The sequence below is a fragment of the Oncorhynchus kisutch genome, linkage group LG15 (genome assembly GCF_002021735.2).
Source record: "Oncorhynchus kisutch isolate 150728-3 linkage group LG15, Okis_V2, whole genome shotgun sequence".
NCBI lineage: Eukaryota > Metazoa > Chordata > Actinopteri > Salmoniformes > Salmonidae > Oncorhynchus > Oncorhynchus kisutch.
In genome coordinates, this window is record NC_034188.2 from 36276445 (window position 1) to 36293791 (window position 17347).

At 41.4% G+C, this 17347-nt stretch overlaps 1 protein-coding gene and 1 pseudogene across 1 annotated transcript; both read right to left on the minus strand.

The window, feature by feature from the left end:
- Window positions 1-3464, minus strand: LOC109906049 (protein chibby homolog 1 pseudogene; annotated as a pseudogene).
- A 236-nt stretch (window positions 3465-3700) lies between these two features.
- On the minus strand, window positions 3701-15238 carry ltc4s (leukotriene C4 synthase). Its single transcript, XM_020502534.2, has 5 exons — window positions 15128-15238; window positions 14766-14865; window positions 8729-8799; window positions 6797-6878; window positions 3701-6332 (listed from the first exon to the last, which is right to left on the minus strand). The coding sequence occupies exons 1-5, from the start codon at window positions 15183-15185 to the stop codon at window positions 6170-6172; spliced, it is 474 nt and encodes a 157-aa protein (XP_020358123.1). The 5' UTR covers window positions 15186-15238; the 3' UTR covers window positions 3701-6169.
- Window positions 15239-17347: the final 2109 nt, after the last annotated feature.

A 17347-nucleotide genomic window follows, 5' to 3' on the forward strand; every position in this document is an offset into this window, starting at 1 on the left:
AAGATTGTTAATCAGCGAAGTTGCTCTTCTGGTTAACTAATATGTCTTTATATACATGTTGGCTAGGCCTATAATTCAATAAATTCACCTTATTAGCATAACATAAATATGCTATAAGGCTATGCAGAGCCATGGTCGGGTCCACCTGGGTCTATAAGCTGTAGTTACATAGACCTGAGACCCGATTGAACCTTGAAAGCTGCCCATTATGGTTTTGCAAAATTCCAAACAGGTTATCAATAGGGTTAGTGTGATGCACATACAGTATCAATGAGAAATGAATTATGCTTCTAAACATCAATACAATACTTGTAAATTAGATCATGATGTTTAGAATGTGTGTGTCAGCTGTGGAACACCGTTTGGAAAAGCTTCATTTCAGACAGGAAGTCCATTGGCAGAGATGTCTTTTTACCCACAGTTCTAAGGGAAAATAAGAGCTAATGTGACATCAGTTATGGTGTAACCACCACAGCATCTGTGCACCATACTGTTCCTGGACAAACAATAGACTAAAAGGTGCTTCCAAACTGACTGAAATGATGCATCCAAAACTCAGTCAAACCAATGGTGTTCAATGACAGCCATGCTTTGGGGCAAAGCAAAAGCACTACATTTTCGTTGCACTGTCCAACTGAAAAGTTAGAGGGATCACAAATGTTTTTTATTTTTTACATAGCACATCCTGGCTAATGATCTGTGTCAGCCAATTGAAAGCGAAAAACATGGTGTCTAACACCTAATTTCCCATCAGTCCACCACACACCCGAAAGCACTCAGCAGACAACTATGCATCAGCAGTGGTGGTATAAAGCTGCCCTACCGCCAACACACTTGCTCTAGCATAGGATAGAATTGCCAGTCAAATACTTATCATTCAAAAAAAAAAAAAACACAAAGTCCAATGAAACAGATGACAGTCAACCTCCGTTTATTCGTCCAGCAGGAACCATTTCATCCACTTCACAACAGTCCCACTGTTATCATACTTTTTTAGGACTTTCTTTTAGTAGAACGTATCTGGAAGCTTGTCCTTTTCATCTGGGGTGTTTGTGGTACTGCTAGGCTGTCCTGGCTGCCCCCCTCCCCAGTATCAGAGCCCTGTAGCCGGGCTGTGGTCTCTGCCAGCATGTCCATCAGCAGTTCCACCCGGATCTTCAGGGCATTATTCTCCTCCTGTAACTCCCGGTTCTTATTCTTCAGGCGGCAGATGCGGGTTCGGTGCCCTGCCTTTGGACTCCGGCCCTTGGCCCCTTGGGGCGTCTGCTGCAACAGCCACTGGCCCTCCTGGAAGATGAGGCTGTGGCCCCCCAGGGTGAGGGCCAGGGGGGCGTAATCGGGCCCCAGCTCGGTTTCACGGGAGTTGAAGTCAAGGTAGTAGAGTGAAGAAAGGGAGGCGTCGAGCCTGGCAGGTGGGATTTTGGGGTTCCAGTTGCCTGGGGAGCGGAGGGTCGTCGACGGGGTCCCCAGTTTATCCCACATCTCTCTGAATATGGACATCTTGGAGCGGCGCTCTGGCTCATCTCGGGTTCCTGCGCCGTGTTTGCTCCTGCCCTGGTGAATCATTTAATACATTTGTCTGGGAATGTTTTACACTAATGCAGGCATGATGCATTGCACAACATTCATTTTGTGCACAAGATAACTGAAAACAGTGTTTCCATAGTCCATAAACATAGCCAACATTCCTTTCGAGGGTGTGCATGCTTTTGCTCCAACCCTGCTTTAAAAACACCTGACCACACATTATGTACAGAATGTTGCATGAATTCACAAAAGTTTTTTTTTTTTTAAATCATTCCTCCAAAAAGTTTGTATTAACAGTCAAACAGCCCCCCAATACATAAACTTGTGGTGTCCAGTTAAGAGTTCCCCCTCTGGGATACATTCAAGTGAATGTAGAAGTTCAAGTCTTGGCAAGAGAAGCACCTCATTTGACCCTCCTTTTCAATTCAGAGTGCAATCAACAACCAAGCCTTTCCTACCATCCTATTAAGGCCCCATGACGATAGGACCAGGACCTCTTCTAAACATCCACATAGTTTAGTTACATTTATTTGCAACAAAGAAAACCTGCACACCAAGTATCTCAAAGAGAGTTGGTCAGCCCTGATCTGATTCGAGCTAGAGGCGTCACTACAGACCAGGGTTCGATCCCGGGCTGCATCACAACCGGCCATGATCAGGAATCCCATAGGGGCGGCGCACAATTGGCCCAGCGCCGTCAGGATTAGTGGATGCTTTGGCCTGGGGGGGCTTTCACTTGGCTCATGGCGCTCTAGCGACTCCTTGTGGCAAGCAGGGAGCCTGTAGACTGACCTCATTGTCAGTTGAACAGTGTTTCCTCCAACACATCGGTGCGGCTGGCTTTCGGTTTAAGCGGGTGGGTGTTAAGTAGCGCGGTTTGGCGAGTCATAATTCGGAGGAAGCTTGACACAACCATCGCCTCCCGAGCCCGTTGGGGAGTTGTAGCGGTGAGACAAGATCAAAGTTGGGGAAAGGTAAAAAAATGTTTTTATTTAAAAAAAGACCACCACAGATGGAGATTAAGACTTAAATCATAAACTTACCCACTCCTCCTGCCACTCCTCTCTGATGCTTTTCATGCTTCTCAAGGTGTTTAGCACCTTGGGTTTGAGAAAAGAACTTTATAAATATGACTTATTATTCTGTTATGGTACGGAATCTTTGCACATCACCATAGCAACGGCATGGAAATGTTGGAGGACAATGACATTTAGAATCATTCCAGTGTACAGCAAGACTCCGGGATAGTAATAATCCTAAATTACATTTTGTATAATTATTTTCATAGCAATCTTAAAGTGCTTCAAAAGGCACAAAAAAAAACCCAACAAGGAATACATCATGAGTAGCCTAGCTATAGCTAGGTCAAACAATAGAGGCCAAATCTTTGAGTGCATGCATCTTCCAAAGATGGAGTGACAGTTCATGGTTTGATCAGAGGAAGGATGATGGTTCAGCTACTGGACTTCTCCTTCACAATGTATGGCACCCTCTTGGTGCCATACAGCAGCTCTGGGCACCAGAAATCTCACCCACACAGTACAGTGTCGTAGCCAGTCGTCCTAACTACGAGCCCTCTGCCTCAGCACTGCATCTTCCATTCCTCTCAAGCTTCAGGGGACTCTTCAAATCTATGATTTCAAAAGATCAGGAACCAGCAGATGAAAAAGCTGGTCCAGTGTCGATGCATCATTTGAATAAACAAACAATTAGCCAGCTAGCCAAGCCAGGAACAGGTGACCTGCCAGTCCAACTGCAAATACGTGGGTCAAAACCACCAGAAATAAGCAATATTTTTTTAAATCCAAAAACAAGTCAAATTTAACAAACCCTTACAAATAATTGAAAATGTACCTATTTACAGGATAAATAAAGTAGTATTACTCCACTGTGAAGACTATCCAGACGTAGCAGAAGCTGTGTTGTATCCCCTCATCTTAAATTGTATCCCCCCCCCCCCCCCCCCCCCCCAATTAAGTCTTTAAAAGGTACCATATGCGGTTCTCTCTGTGGTTATCGTCTTTCCCTAAAACTAAATCAGATTTTCCCCAAATGACAAACTGGTAAAGCTGAAGGATTTGAGGAGCCCAAACACATTAGTGTTCCATTTGTGCATAGGTCTCAAATTATTTCAAATTTCTACCCAACTTCAATACAAATAGAATAACTAATGTTTAACATTCACAAAGTTAGCTGCTTTATTTATGAAGACACAATTTCAATACAAGGTAAATGAGTGCAAATGAACATCTCACCAAAGATTACATTCAAATAAAAATTGACAGATGCGCAGATATCAATTATCAACAGTAATCCAAATGGTTTTTTTTTCTTGAGGTTTAACACTAAGATCCAGCACAGATCACTGGGCCATACAACATAAACTAAATCACCAATGGAAAACAGGCGATTCCAAAAAACATTTCACACAATATACATGTGTTGTCATTAAAGGCCCAGTGCAAACAAAAATCTGTTTTTCCTGTGTTTTATATCATATTGTTCAAAAGCTGATTAAACTTGTGAAAAAATGAAGTGTTATTTCCTGATTGTATTTTCAACAAACAACTATCTACACAGGACCTTCTAATCATCCTTCTAATCATCTAATCAAGCTTTAGCTTGGGCTTGACATCACCAGGCAAATAGTTGGTTAGTAGACCAAAAACAGCGTTCCTAACCTCACTGCTAATAACAGCTACATTAAATTCTCCTCCCCACTAAGACCACTCCAAGTTACTCGTAGCAAAATTCTTGCTAGAAAAATACAGTTTAGCTAAAAAGCTATTTTGGTCAATTTTAATGAAAAACTATTACTGTAAGGTACTATTTTTTGATATTGATATAGAAACAGCTGCAGTGGGCCTTCCAGCTCTCAAAGGCACTTGCCCATTGGCCAAAAACAGGTCATGTTTACCTTACCCAAAATAAAATGGTCAGTTAACATGCACAGAATTTGGCCCATTTAATCGTTAAAATGTATAGTATATTTCTTTAGGTGAGATGGCATTTTAGGTCCAGATAATGACATCAGAATTGAATTATCCAGTCATCTTTTATTTGCATGTGTATCCTCCTATTTTGAATGGGTACGTAGGATAGAGAAAGTCTAGACCAGGGATGGGCAACTTCGATGGGGGTGAGGGCCACAAAAAATCTGAACTCATCATGGGAGTCCGTAGTGGCTCGTGGGTCTGCATACCCAGACATGCAGTCAGAGCAGACCCTAGCCTTTGAGGCCCTAAGCAAAATTTGCAGTTTTAAAGCAAGTTTGCTGAAAATCTGCATATTTTGCAATGGAGTGGAGAGAGGATTTAGCCATTATATAAATAATTTCATGCAATTCTACTCATCCATGGGGCAGAGAAAAATGTGCAGTTTTACAGCTAACTTACTGCAATTCTACACATTTTGTAATTGAATGGAGAGAAATGTTTGGTAATTCAACCATGATTACTGCAAGTTTAGATCGCAACAATCTTTTTTTTGGTCTTTGGAAATTGGTCCGCGGGCCAACAAAGGGAGGGCCCATCCCTGGTCTAGATGATTCTAGCCACCAATCAGGGCTGAGTATGTAAATATCTTTACATTTTTATCAACACACCCACAATATCAGACTGAACATTTCAATGGCAAAAGGAGGCCCTGGGAAATAAATTATAAATATATTGAGTTATTTTCAATAGATAAACAGATTTGGACATACAATGATTTCAAAATAAAATAAGCATGGGGCTTTAACATTGTTTGGATGCATCAGCACACATACAACAGTCTAACCAGTTTTTTTCAGTTAAAAAAATTGCATGCTAATTTTACAAGGACATGTGGATAATTTATATACTTTTAACCTTCTACAGTAGCCTAATAGTAGACAAGTGTATTTGGCAATAATGATTGCAAGGGAGTTGCTTTTTCCACAAGCATTTTTCTTATGGCAAATGAATGACACACCGGCTAGCTAGCACACTAGTCAGACAGCACACTGGACAACTAAATAAAATGCTCAGGCCTATATTCTGTCTAAATTGAAAAACACTTGGGCCTACTGGAGATGCAAGGTGGTTTGCTAAATGAAGGACTACAAGCGCAATTTGAGCTGCGACTCACGCTACCCAAACAGGTGCTTCTTTCAAATCAATATCACTGTTCGCTTAATAGTATGAGATGAGACATACAGTTAACAGCATTAGAAAGCTTAGATGTTTCCCTTCTTAACCATTAGATAGCCAAAAGAGAACACCTGCCAAATGTGGCTGTGTTTGATATGAGCTATCACTTGGAATGCAGGTTTTTGGAAAAGATGAAACTAACTTTACTAATTAATGGATAGGCCTACCCTGTTTGTTTTCATCAAAACAATGTTTTTGTTCCATATTTCAGTCTGAAACATGCCTTGGTTTAGGGGGACTGTAACCTCAATCTAAATGGCACACAAGCAGTTTGTAAAATAGCCTACCATAGGCCTAGACCGGACACTTCAATTTTTTTCAAAACCTGCAGCTCAAGGTTGGAACACATCTTTCCCTACTTCAATCAACCATTCCATTTAGTTGTCTTGATTTGGCAATGAAGGTAGCTTGTCTAGTTGTTAGTGTATCCCATCATCTCTCATTTAAGCGCTTCTCCTCCTGCTCATCCCTTATAGTCCCCCACCCTCTTCCTCAGTCAGGTCGAGGACAGAGCTGGCGAGCTGCTTCAGGTCCAGATCCAGGTAGAACCGACACATAGAACCCAGAATCCCCAGGGCGGATAACCCGATCAAAACCCACAGAACCTTGGCACTGAAATACAGAGGGGCTAGTCTGGGAAGAGCAAGAAAGAGAAAATAAAATTCTCCGCAATGCATTGCATAATAATAAAGAAACAATGACTATTGATATCGTTGGCTTGGAGTATATTGACTAAACACAACCAAATTAATTTGTACAGAATACAAGATTCAACTTTTCTAACAAATAAAAAAAATCCTATGGGACAGATACAGGGAAAGTGACAGTTGAGAAAATGTTCAGATAATAGAAAAGACCACCCCATTTTGACAACTCTGCAAAAAGATGGCTCTGGTATCCACATGTAGAAGGCACCTGCTGCTATTAATTATGATGGGACAATGATTCTGACCCTATACTTTAAAATGAAATCACTCCTTACTCTCTTGAGAATCAATGATCTAATACGTCAGACATGTAATGGCAAGGAACATAACGATGATCTGCAATGCCAAGAAATGAGGCATAATTATAGGGACAGACCGATAGGTCATTACCGTCCATGTGCCGATTTAGCATAGCCCCTGAAGTACTGGTAGCGCCCGTACAGGTATAGGAGTCCACATAGTGCTGACAGACCTAGGTGATGAAGAGAAAAAGATCATAATTTAGCAATTAAAAGGGAAATCTGGGAATTAAACAACAAAGCGGTTTTCTATAACCATTTTTTACAGCAGCTCACAATTGTGGCGTCCTGGCATCGGTATCAGAAGTCTAATTGCACTGTGGTGTGATAAGGGTGTCTGCTAAATGACCAAAACGTAAATGTTAAAATGAACACCTGCAAAGCATGTTCAGTATTACTCTCATTAGCTCCTCCCCCAAAACAAAGGCCAATAATAAATACCCAGTGTGCTTTGCAATTGTTCATTTTTACATGTACAGTTTGTTCATTTAGCAGACACTCTTATCCAGAGCGACTTAGTCAGCTAAGGTTGATAAACAACCACATCAGTTATTTATAGCAAGTCATTCCCCCCCCCCATTACTGAGAATGTTGTGCAGTGAAGGGATGTTAGAAAATGCTCAAATATACAAAATACCTGTATTTCATCTAGATCCAATACAAAATTATTTAGCTTTTTATTTTTGATACATTGGTATCATTAGAGTATTAGAGTATCTTGTAAAAACATATATGTATATACACTGCTCAAAATAATTAAGGGAACACGTAAACACAATGAAACTCCAAGTCAATCACACTTGTGAAATCAAACTGTCCACTTAGGAAGCAACACTGATTGACAATAAATTGCACATGCTGTTGTGCAAATGGAATAGACAACAGGTGGAAATTATAGGCAATTAGCAAGACACCCCCAATAAAGGAGTGGTTCTGCAGGTGGAGACCACAGACCACTTCTCAGTTCCTATGCTTCCTGGCTGATGTTTTGGTCACTTTTGAATGCTGGCGGTGCTTTCACTCTAGTGGTAGCATGATGAAAGCAGGTTCACACTGAGCACGTGACAGTCGAGACGCCGTGGAGAACGTTCTGCTGCCTGCAACATCCTCCAGCATGACCGGTTTGGCGGTGGGTCAGTCATGGTGTGGGGTGGCATTTCTTTGGGGGGCCGCACAGCCCTCCACGTGCTCGCCAGAGGTAGCCTGACTGCCATTAGGTACCGAGATGACATCCTCAGACCCCTTGTGAGACCATATGCTGGTGCGGTTGGCCCTGGGTTCCTCCTAATGCAAGACAATGCTAGACCTCATGTGACTGGAGTGTGTCAGCAATTCCTGCAAGAGGAAGGCATTGATGCTATGGACTGACCCGCCCGTTCCCCAGACCTGAATCCAATTGAGCACATCTAGGACATCATGTCTCGCTCCATCCACCAACGCCACGTTGCACCACAGACTGTCCAGGAGTTGGCGGATGCTTTAGTCCAGGTATGGGAGGAGATCCCTCAGGAGACCATCCGGCGCCTCATCAGGAGCATGCCCAGGCGTTGTAGGGAGGTCATACAGGCACGTGGAGGCCACACACACTACTGAGCCTAGTTTTGACTTGTTTTAAGGACATTACATCAAAGTTGGATCAGCCTGTAGTGTGGTTTTCCACTTTAATTTTGAGTGTGACTCCAAATCCAGACCTCCATGGGTTGATAATTTGATTTCCATTGATAATGTGTTATTTTGTTGTCAGCACATTCAACTATGTAAAGAAAAAAGTATTTAATAAGAATATTTCATTCATTCAGATCTAGGATGTGTTATTTTAGTGTTCCCTTTATTTATTTTTGAGCAGTGTATCTTTTGCCTCTCTGCCTGTCGTCAAACATAAAATCTTCTTTTCATTTCCTCAATGGGAGTCAACTTGACTCAAAGAGGAAGTCACTATAAAAACATTCAGTGAAATTGTCAGAAAAGGCATGGGGCTCTGTGGGTGCACTGAAGCAGCAGAGAATTTATTTTGGGTGCCTACCTTGGCTGAAGAAGAGTCCAGACACCCATAGGATGATGATGAAGATCGGGAAATATTCAGAGCAGTTGGCTCTAAAGAAACAAAACACAAAAATCCATCCAAGAGCCAAGAATCATTGAAAAATACATAGCAAGCACATATGGGCAATTCTACAAAAGCGGCAGCTTTTAGGCAAAAAATGAAATCCATTTTTCTTGACCGAGGTGGCAAATGCGGTTGCTTTTGGGCATGCCATTTCTGATTATAACATTTTTCTTGACCAAATTATCTTGCAATGTATTTGGGTAAATATTCCTGGGTTCGAACAGACAGTTGCAAGTCAAATTCAAGGACTTTCAAGTACTAATATTTATTTTCAAGGATCATCAAGTTGTAATAGCTCCTCTCATGCAATAGTTTCTAGTCGCCACCAGATGGCATTATATCGCCACAACCTCATGATTCTTTTTTATTTTATTTTTACTATTCATCACAACCTTACAAGTTCTACTCAACAATGCGTGTTTCACTAATTGTTTACTACATACATGATGGTAAGTCAGTATTGATGATGTTGACTGATTTCCTTATATGAACTGTAACAGTAAAATCTTTGAAATGGTTGCATGTTGCGTTTATATTTTTTTCAGTGTACAAATGAAATTGTCTTTATTTCACACATTTTAGGTACCACAGGCTGTCCCAACACATGTCATGAAAGTGACTTCCCGACAGCGTAAAAGGCCCTTAATTGACTCTAAAATGATGCATTCTATACCCATTTGAAGAGAAACAAGTTCATGTGTTTGATAAAATAAAATATTCTCTCAGGGAACTCTATTTAAATTTTAGGAGACCCCAAATGGGACCCATTCTGTTAAAAGTCCCCAAAGCGCACACTTTCCTGGGTCACTCGTCTTCAGTTCGCTGCAGCTAGCGACTGGAACAAACACTCAAAACGGGACAGTTTGATCTCAATCTCTTCATTCCGACTCAACCATGGGCACTGACAATTGTGGCGGCTTCGCGTTATGTATTGTCTCTACCTTCTTGCCCTTTGCTGTTGTCGCTGCCAAATAATGTCTTAGGTCTCCGTGTAGTGTTGTCTCTTGTCGTGATGTGTGTTTTGTCCTGTATTTTTAATCTCAGCCCCTGTCCCCGCAAGAGGCCTTTTGGTAGGCCGTCATTGTAAATACAAATGTGTTCTTAACTGACTTGCCAAGTTAAATAAAACCACAGTACAACTAACCTCTCTCCCTGCTTGCTTCAATGCTTCCTCTGTGTCTCATTTTCCTCCATACTTAATTTCAGTCAACTGCTCCTGCTGAGGCCAGGCACCGTTCAACGTTAGCTTCCAACTGCATCCTTCTAACCAGCTAGTCATAGCTAGCGAGGTAACAGCCAGAGTCCTTGAGCTACCTAACTAGGTAGACGGACTAGAGTGTTGTACACTCATTTTCCGAGAGTCAATGCTTTTATTTGGGGGAAGTATGTTGACACGGCAAGAGTCGAGGGAGGTTAAAAACATTCCCACTGTCAGCGGCGTCTCACTGCTACTTTCCCACACTGGTCTGGAATAAGGTAGTTATTTTTAACATCCGTTTATGTCGTGGGCGGAATTTCCCGTTGGGCAGAGTAGTGAATGAATGCGACGCTAACAAGGAAAATCCGGGGGAGCAGGCTTACTTTAAAAAAAAAAGTGAACCTTTATTTAGGCAAGTCAGTTAAAAACACATTCTTATTTACAATGACGGCCTACATAACGAACATAGATGGCTCCACTCGTTTGCAGAGCTAGCTATACAGTGTTTGTCAGATCAAGAAGGCTTCTGAGCGTTGATCAAAGCTGGGAACGCAATAAGTGGGTAAATGATAATTAACCAAATAAAAAAAAGGTGTGTAAACGGCGTTTACCCTCTACTACATCACTGGCTGAGTCGGGCAAATACCATGGTCATGGGTGCACCTCAGCCACGCTCAAAGTCCTAAACGATATAACCGCCATCGATAAGAGACAATACTGTGCAGCTGTATTCATTGACCTGGCCAAGGCTTTCGAGACGGTCAATAGCCACATTCTTATCAGCAGACTCAACAGCCATTGTTTCTCAAATGACTGACTCGCCTGGTTCACCGACTACTTCTCAGACAGAGTTCAGTATGTCAAATCGGAGGGTCTGTTGTCTGGACCTCTGGCAGTCTCTATGGGGTGCCACAGAGTTCAGTTCTCAGACAGACTATTTTCTCTGTACACAACAATTTCGCTCTAGCTGCTAGTGATTCTCTGATCCACATCTACGCAGACGACACAATTCTGTTTACTTCTGGCCTTTCTTTGGACACTGTTAATAACTAACCTCCAGACGAGCTTCAATGCCATTACAACTCTCCTTCCGTGGCCTCCTACTGCTCTTAAATGCAAGTAAAACTAAATGCATGCTTTTCAACCAATCGCTGCCCGCACCTGTCCGCATCACTACTCTGGACGGTTCTGACTTAGAATATGTGGACAACTACAAATACCTAGGTGTCTGGTTAGACTAAACTCTCCTTCCAGACTCATATTAAACATCACCAATCCAAAATTTAATCTAGAATCGGCTTCCTATTTCGCAACAAAGCATCATTCACACATGCTGCCAAACACACCCTTGTAAAACTGACCATCCTACCAATCCTTGACTTTGTCATTTACAAAATAGCCTCCAACACTCTACTCAGCAAATTGGATCACAGTGCCATACGTTGTCACCAAAGCCCCATATACTACCCACCACTGTCACCTGTATGCCCTCGTTGGCTGGCCCTCGCTTAATATTCGTCACCAAACCCACTGGCTCCTGGTCATCTATAAGTCGTTGCTAGGTAAAGCCCCGTCTTATCTCAGCTCACTGGTCACCATAGCAGCACCCACCCATAGCACATGCTCCAGCAGGTATAATTTCACTGGTCACCCCCAAAGCCAATTCCTCTTTGAACACCTTTCCTTTCAGTTATCTGCTGAACGAAGTGCAAAAATCACAGAAGCTGGAGACTCCTATATCCCTCACTAACTTTAAGCACCAGCTGTCAGAGCAGCTCACTGCACATAGCCCATCGGTAAATAGCCCATCCCCAAACTGTTATTTATTTCAATAATGTTTGCTCCTTTGCACCCCAGTATCTCTACTTGCACATTCATCTTCTGCACATCTATCACTCCAGTGTTTAATTGCTAAATTGTAATTATTTAGCCACTATGGCCTATTTATTGCCTTACCTCCCTCATCTTACATAATTTGCACGCACTGTATATAGACTTTTTTTCTATTGCGTTATTGAGTGTGTTTGATTATTCCATGTGTAACTGTGTTGTGTCACACTGCTTTGCTTTATCTTGGCGAGGTCGCAGTTGTAAATGAGAACTTGTTCTCAACTAGCATACCTGGTTAAATAAAGATGAAATAAAATAAATAAAAAAGTACAAATAATATTCTGCCAGGCAGACTTAAATCTATATTTTACAAAAATATAAACGCAACCAGAACAATTAACGGTTTGACAGAGTTATGGTTCATAAGGAAATCAGTCAAGTGAAATAAATGTATTAGGCCCAAATCTATGGATTTCACATGACTTGGTAGTGCCTGGGAGGGCATAGGCCCACCCATTTGGGAGCCCAGCCAATCAGAATTGGTTATTCCCCACAAAATGGCTTTATGCCTCCCGGGTGGCGCAGTGTTCTAAGGCACTACATTGCAGTGCAAGCTGTGCTACCAGAGACTCTGGGTTTCAACCCAGGCTCTGTAGCAGCTGGCCGCGACCGGGAATTCCATGGGGCGACACACAATTAGCCTAGCGTCGTCCGGGTTAGGGAAGGTTTATGGTAGCGTAATTATGATTAAATCCTCTGGAAACAGCTCTAGTGGACATTCCTGCAGTCAGCATGACAATTGCACTAACCTTCAAAGCTTGAGACATCTGTGGCATTGTGTGGACTTTTACTGTCCCCAGCACAAGTTAATTACAATTTAGCAATTAAACACTGGAGTGATAGATGTGCAGAAGATGAATGTGCAAGTAGATACTGGGGTGCAAAGGAGAAAAGATTTTTTAAATAAATGATCATGCTGTTTAATCAGTTTCTTGATATGCCACACCTGTCAGGTGGATGGATTATCTTGGCAAAGGAGAAATGCTCACTAACAGGGATGAAAAACAAATTTCAAGTACCAACTTCAGAAAATGTCAGATTTTCAAGGTATTCCAGTACTTGAATTTCAGAGTGCCAAATTCAAGTACTTTAAGAACCTCAAAACACCTTTGACTAAATATGTGTGTAGTTTTAGTCAAGAATTAGAACAAGGATTTTCTGTTCCTTGTTAGAAACAAATGGACATATCAGACTGGCTGGAATACTGTGTTCCTTACAGGACATTCTATCCCCACTCAGGGAGGGAGAGACCTTGGGCTTGTAGTAGATTGTTTAACAGGTGGCAGACAGTGTGAGAAGACTTGTGAACTATGTTGCCATTGTATCTGAGGGACATTTCTGATGAAATGTGAGGTATATAGACCAATGTACCGGAAATGATAAGGAGAGCTCTCGAGAATAAACGTCACTGACTATTTTTGACTGGTCGGTTTCATTTCCCCCAGAACCTTACAAACTCTGGGTACAGACGGAGTATTTTAATTGAAGTTCAGTTCATGAACCCTGAGAACTTAATTCTGCTAACAGTTTTTAATATTCAAGCACTCTTTTTGGTTTGTTCAATTCCAATGACCATAAGGGGTTGTAATTGGCCCCGCTTGCAGACATGGGGAGATCGCGAACGTCAGGTCTCACCAGTATGAAAATGTAATGCAAGGGGTACGAGTGTGGTATATGGCACGTCGCAACGCGGAGTGCCTGAACACAGCCCTTAGCCGTGGTATATTGGTCATATACCACAAACCTCCCTGAGATGCCTTATTGCTATTATAAACTGGTTACCAATGTAATTAGAGAAGTAAAAATGTATGTTCTCTCATACCTGTGGTATATGGTCTGATATACCATGGATGTCAGCCAATCAGCATTCAAGGCCTCTGACCATCCAGTTTATAAAACATGAGATAATCTATGAGCAGAATTACTATTTTTACCTCAATTAGCCACGAAATCCCTCATTTGAAAGACTGTTTTTCTAACCCTTTTCCCCCTACATGGGCCAGCCCCCAAGAAATTAGAGTTCTGAGCTTCGGGCCCTCTCCATTTGAGTGACAGCTAGTAAGGTTGCACACACAGCAGAGCGAGAGGCGGGGCAATGACATGGTACACATGTATGATGCAGTACACCATTTTCGGGTACCACTTTTGGCTCATGAGCGCTACTTTCATAACTACTGGCTATAAAAGTACCTGAGAATCTGTTTTAAAAGAAAATTAATGTATACAAATTATTAATGTGCTATGTTTGCGCAACAGTATCGACTTATTGATGAATACTAATAAATATTTTCAGTTTCTGGAAAAAAAAGTGCAAGGGGTAAGTCACGTTCTGAAAACGGTATTCTATTTGAATAATTGTACAATGTGTACACGTTTCCTGTACATTCCTGATTTATACATGTGGGTATATGTACCTGTTAGGGACTGAGGGGCTTTCTGGGATGTGGTATATGATTGCTGTATATAAATAAGTGTTAGCTAGCATGCACCGATGTAATAGTCACATAAACTCACTGCTAACACGGTTGTTATCATGCCACAGATTTGACCATCGACAGCCATCAACATCATTAAGCCCTGCACAACTAACGTGCTGTTTCCTATTTAATCACAGATAATAAATAGCGCTCAACTGGGGCCACTGGCTGGGGTGATTTCTTTGAACTAATAAACTCCTCAAGGAGAGCACGATTAACATCGGTTACATCTGCATGTGACCCGCTAAGTACTGGGGGATATTTATCAAGTGTCATCAATTTCTGAGTGCAGGTGAAGGACAACTTAATACTAAAATTATATTTGGGGAAATGAAAGAAATCGGTATTAATTGCCGACATTTGTCAGTACTTTGTCTAGCAGACGTACTGAGCTCTGAAGACTCTCTCAAACTCTGGAGGCCCTGAGGTGCTGGGTGGGGAGACAGAGTACTTGCGTCTGGCGTAAATCACCTGTAGAGAGAAGTAAGCTACAACAAAAACACACATCACAAAATCCATGCTATAAAAATCTGGAAAATAGTTTCCCCACACACTTCTTGACAAGGAAATTGTACCAACACAAAGAATCAGATCTTTTGATAAGATATGCATTTTCTGCCACAGGTTAACATTTACAATGTTACATACATTGTAATACAAGTTCACTTAATTACTAGAACTATGATAATGACCACAGGTTTATCATAAAAGCACAGCACTTTTTATAGAAAGAAAATATGATCAACTTACCTTGCTCTAACACGCCCAACACCGTTACTCCTGCAATGAGCACTACCTGATCCAGCATGTCTTCGAGCTAAAAGTGACTCTCCTTTCAACCTGGTGTTCAGATGCAAACTGCTTCTCTGACTGAGTAGACCATTAGGTGTCAACTCAGGGGAGAGGCGGCAACTTCCTGATTTGAGTTGCCTTTATCATTTGGGTAATTTATTATCTAATGGGATGCTTCTGTTGGTAACCAGGGGTGAATAAAAAATAAAAAAATATCTTGCAAAACTTTGATTCTGGATCAGAATGATCTCGATTCTGTAATCCTCTTTTAAGCTATCCAGGATCAGATCGATGTGGCTGTTAAGACTTTGAGAAAATAAAATAGTCTCATTCTGATCCAGGTACTACAATTTCAAGATCACATAATACAGCTTTTCAGAGCATTGAACAGGATTACACCTTGCCCTCAACCGGACAGGTTATGGTACTACTTCTACACTGTCATATTGAATGATAGTGTAAACTACACGAATAAAGGTAATTCGATTTGTTTTTTAAGTGCCTGTATATCACTTAAAAAGTACACACATTTGAAACTTCTCAAATGTAGCCTAGCAACTGACCACATACTTATACTGCGGTCAATTTAACATAATGAACATTTAGTTATCAGATGTAAGAAAGTAATTATATATTTTTAACTTCACTTTAGTCAGACATTTCTTGGTTGTTGTGCCTTTCACCTTTCTAAGTACACCCTGAATCCACCCTTCAAGTGGGATCAAGATCATCCTGAATTTCAGCTTCAAAACTATCCTAATCAGTACCTTAAGTTTTGAAAAATGCAAAAACCTCATTTAATCCTGATTGAAAGGTCAGATTAGACTACCAAATATGAATTCCTATCCAGGGGATCAGCATCTCATTTTTACATTTTGAAAAGCCCAATTCTAACAATTAATCCTAACCAATTGGCAAAATCCAAATCCGTTAACTTTTGAAAAATTGGACGCACATGGTAGCCATATATGATTGAATTGCATGTTGTGCAAGTGCAATGGTCCAGGAGCAGGCTGTTTCATGAGTCCACGTACAGTGCATTCGGAAAGTATTCAGACCCGTTGACTTGTTCCACTTTGTTACCGCCTTATTCTAAAATTGATTAATTAAAAAGCCTCAATCTACACACAATACCCCATAATAAACAAAGCGAAATTAAGTTTTTGCAAATGTATTAAAGTAAAAATAGAAATACCTTATTTACATAAGTATTCAGACCCTTTGCTGAGACTCGAAATTGAGCTCAGATGCATCCTGTTTACATTGATCATCCTTGAGATGTTTCTACAACTTGATTGAGTCCACATGTCGTAAACTAAATTGTTTGGATGTGATTTGTAAAGGCACACACCTGTCCATAAAAGGCCCCACAGTTGACAGTGCATGTCAGAGCAAAAACCAAGTCATGAGGTCGAAGGAATTGTCCGTAGAGCCCCGAGACAGGATTGTGTTGAGGCACAATGAAGGATACCGTAAAAATGCCTGCAGCATTGAAGGTCCCCAAGATCACAGTGCCCTCCATCATTATTCAAATGGAATGAGTTTGGAACCACCAACTCTTTCTAGAGCTGGCCGCCCGGACAAACTGAGCAATCGGGGGAGAAGGGCCTTGGTCAGGGAGGTGACCAAGAACCCTATTTTTACTTTGTCTTTATGGGGTATTGAGTGTAGATTGAGGGGGGAAAAACAATTGAATCCATTTTCGAATAAGGCTGTAACGTAGCAAAATGTGGAAAAAGTCGAGGGGTCCAAATACACTGCATGTCTAGCTAGACTATCAGCATAGATACTATGCCATATCAGGGATGAGTAGCCCTCGGGGGCCTGATTATTGTCAGTCACACATTTGCCCAGCCCTAGCCATTACATCTGGTTAAACACCTTGATCTTTTGATATTTGGAGTCAGGTGTGTGTCAACTAGGGCAAAAGTGTGTCGACTCGTCCGTCAGGCCCCCAAAGAGTGGAGCTCCCCTTTCCTGTGCTACTTGATGCAAAAATAATTACAAGGACAAGAAAACAGATGGAAGAAAGTAATCAACCATCACATCATGATTAACTGTAATGTGATAATGTGAATCCAATGTTGGACATGATTTTACTTACGTTGGCACCTAATATTAATACTATAATGCAACCTAGTTAGAATTCAAGCATGCACAAAAATACAAAACGCAGAG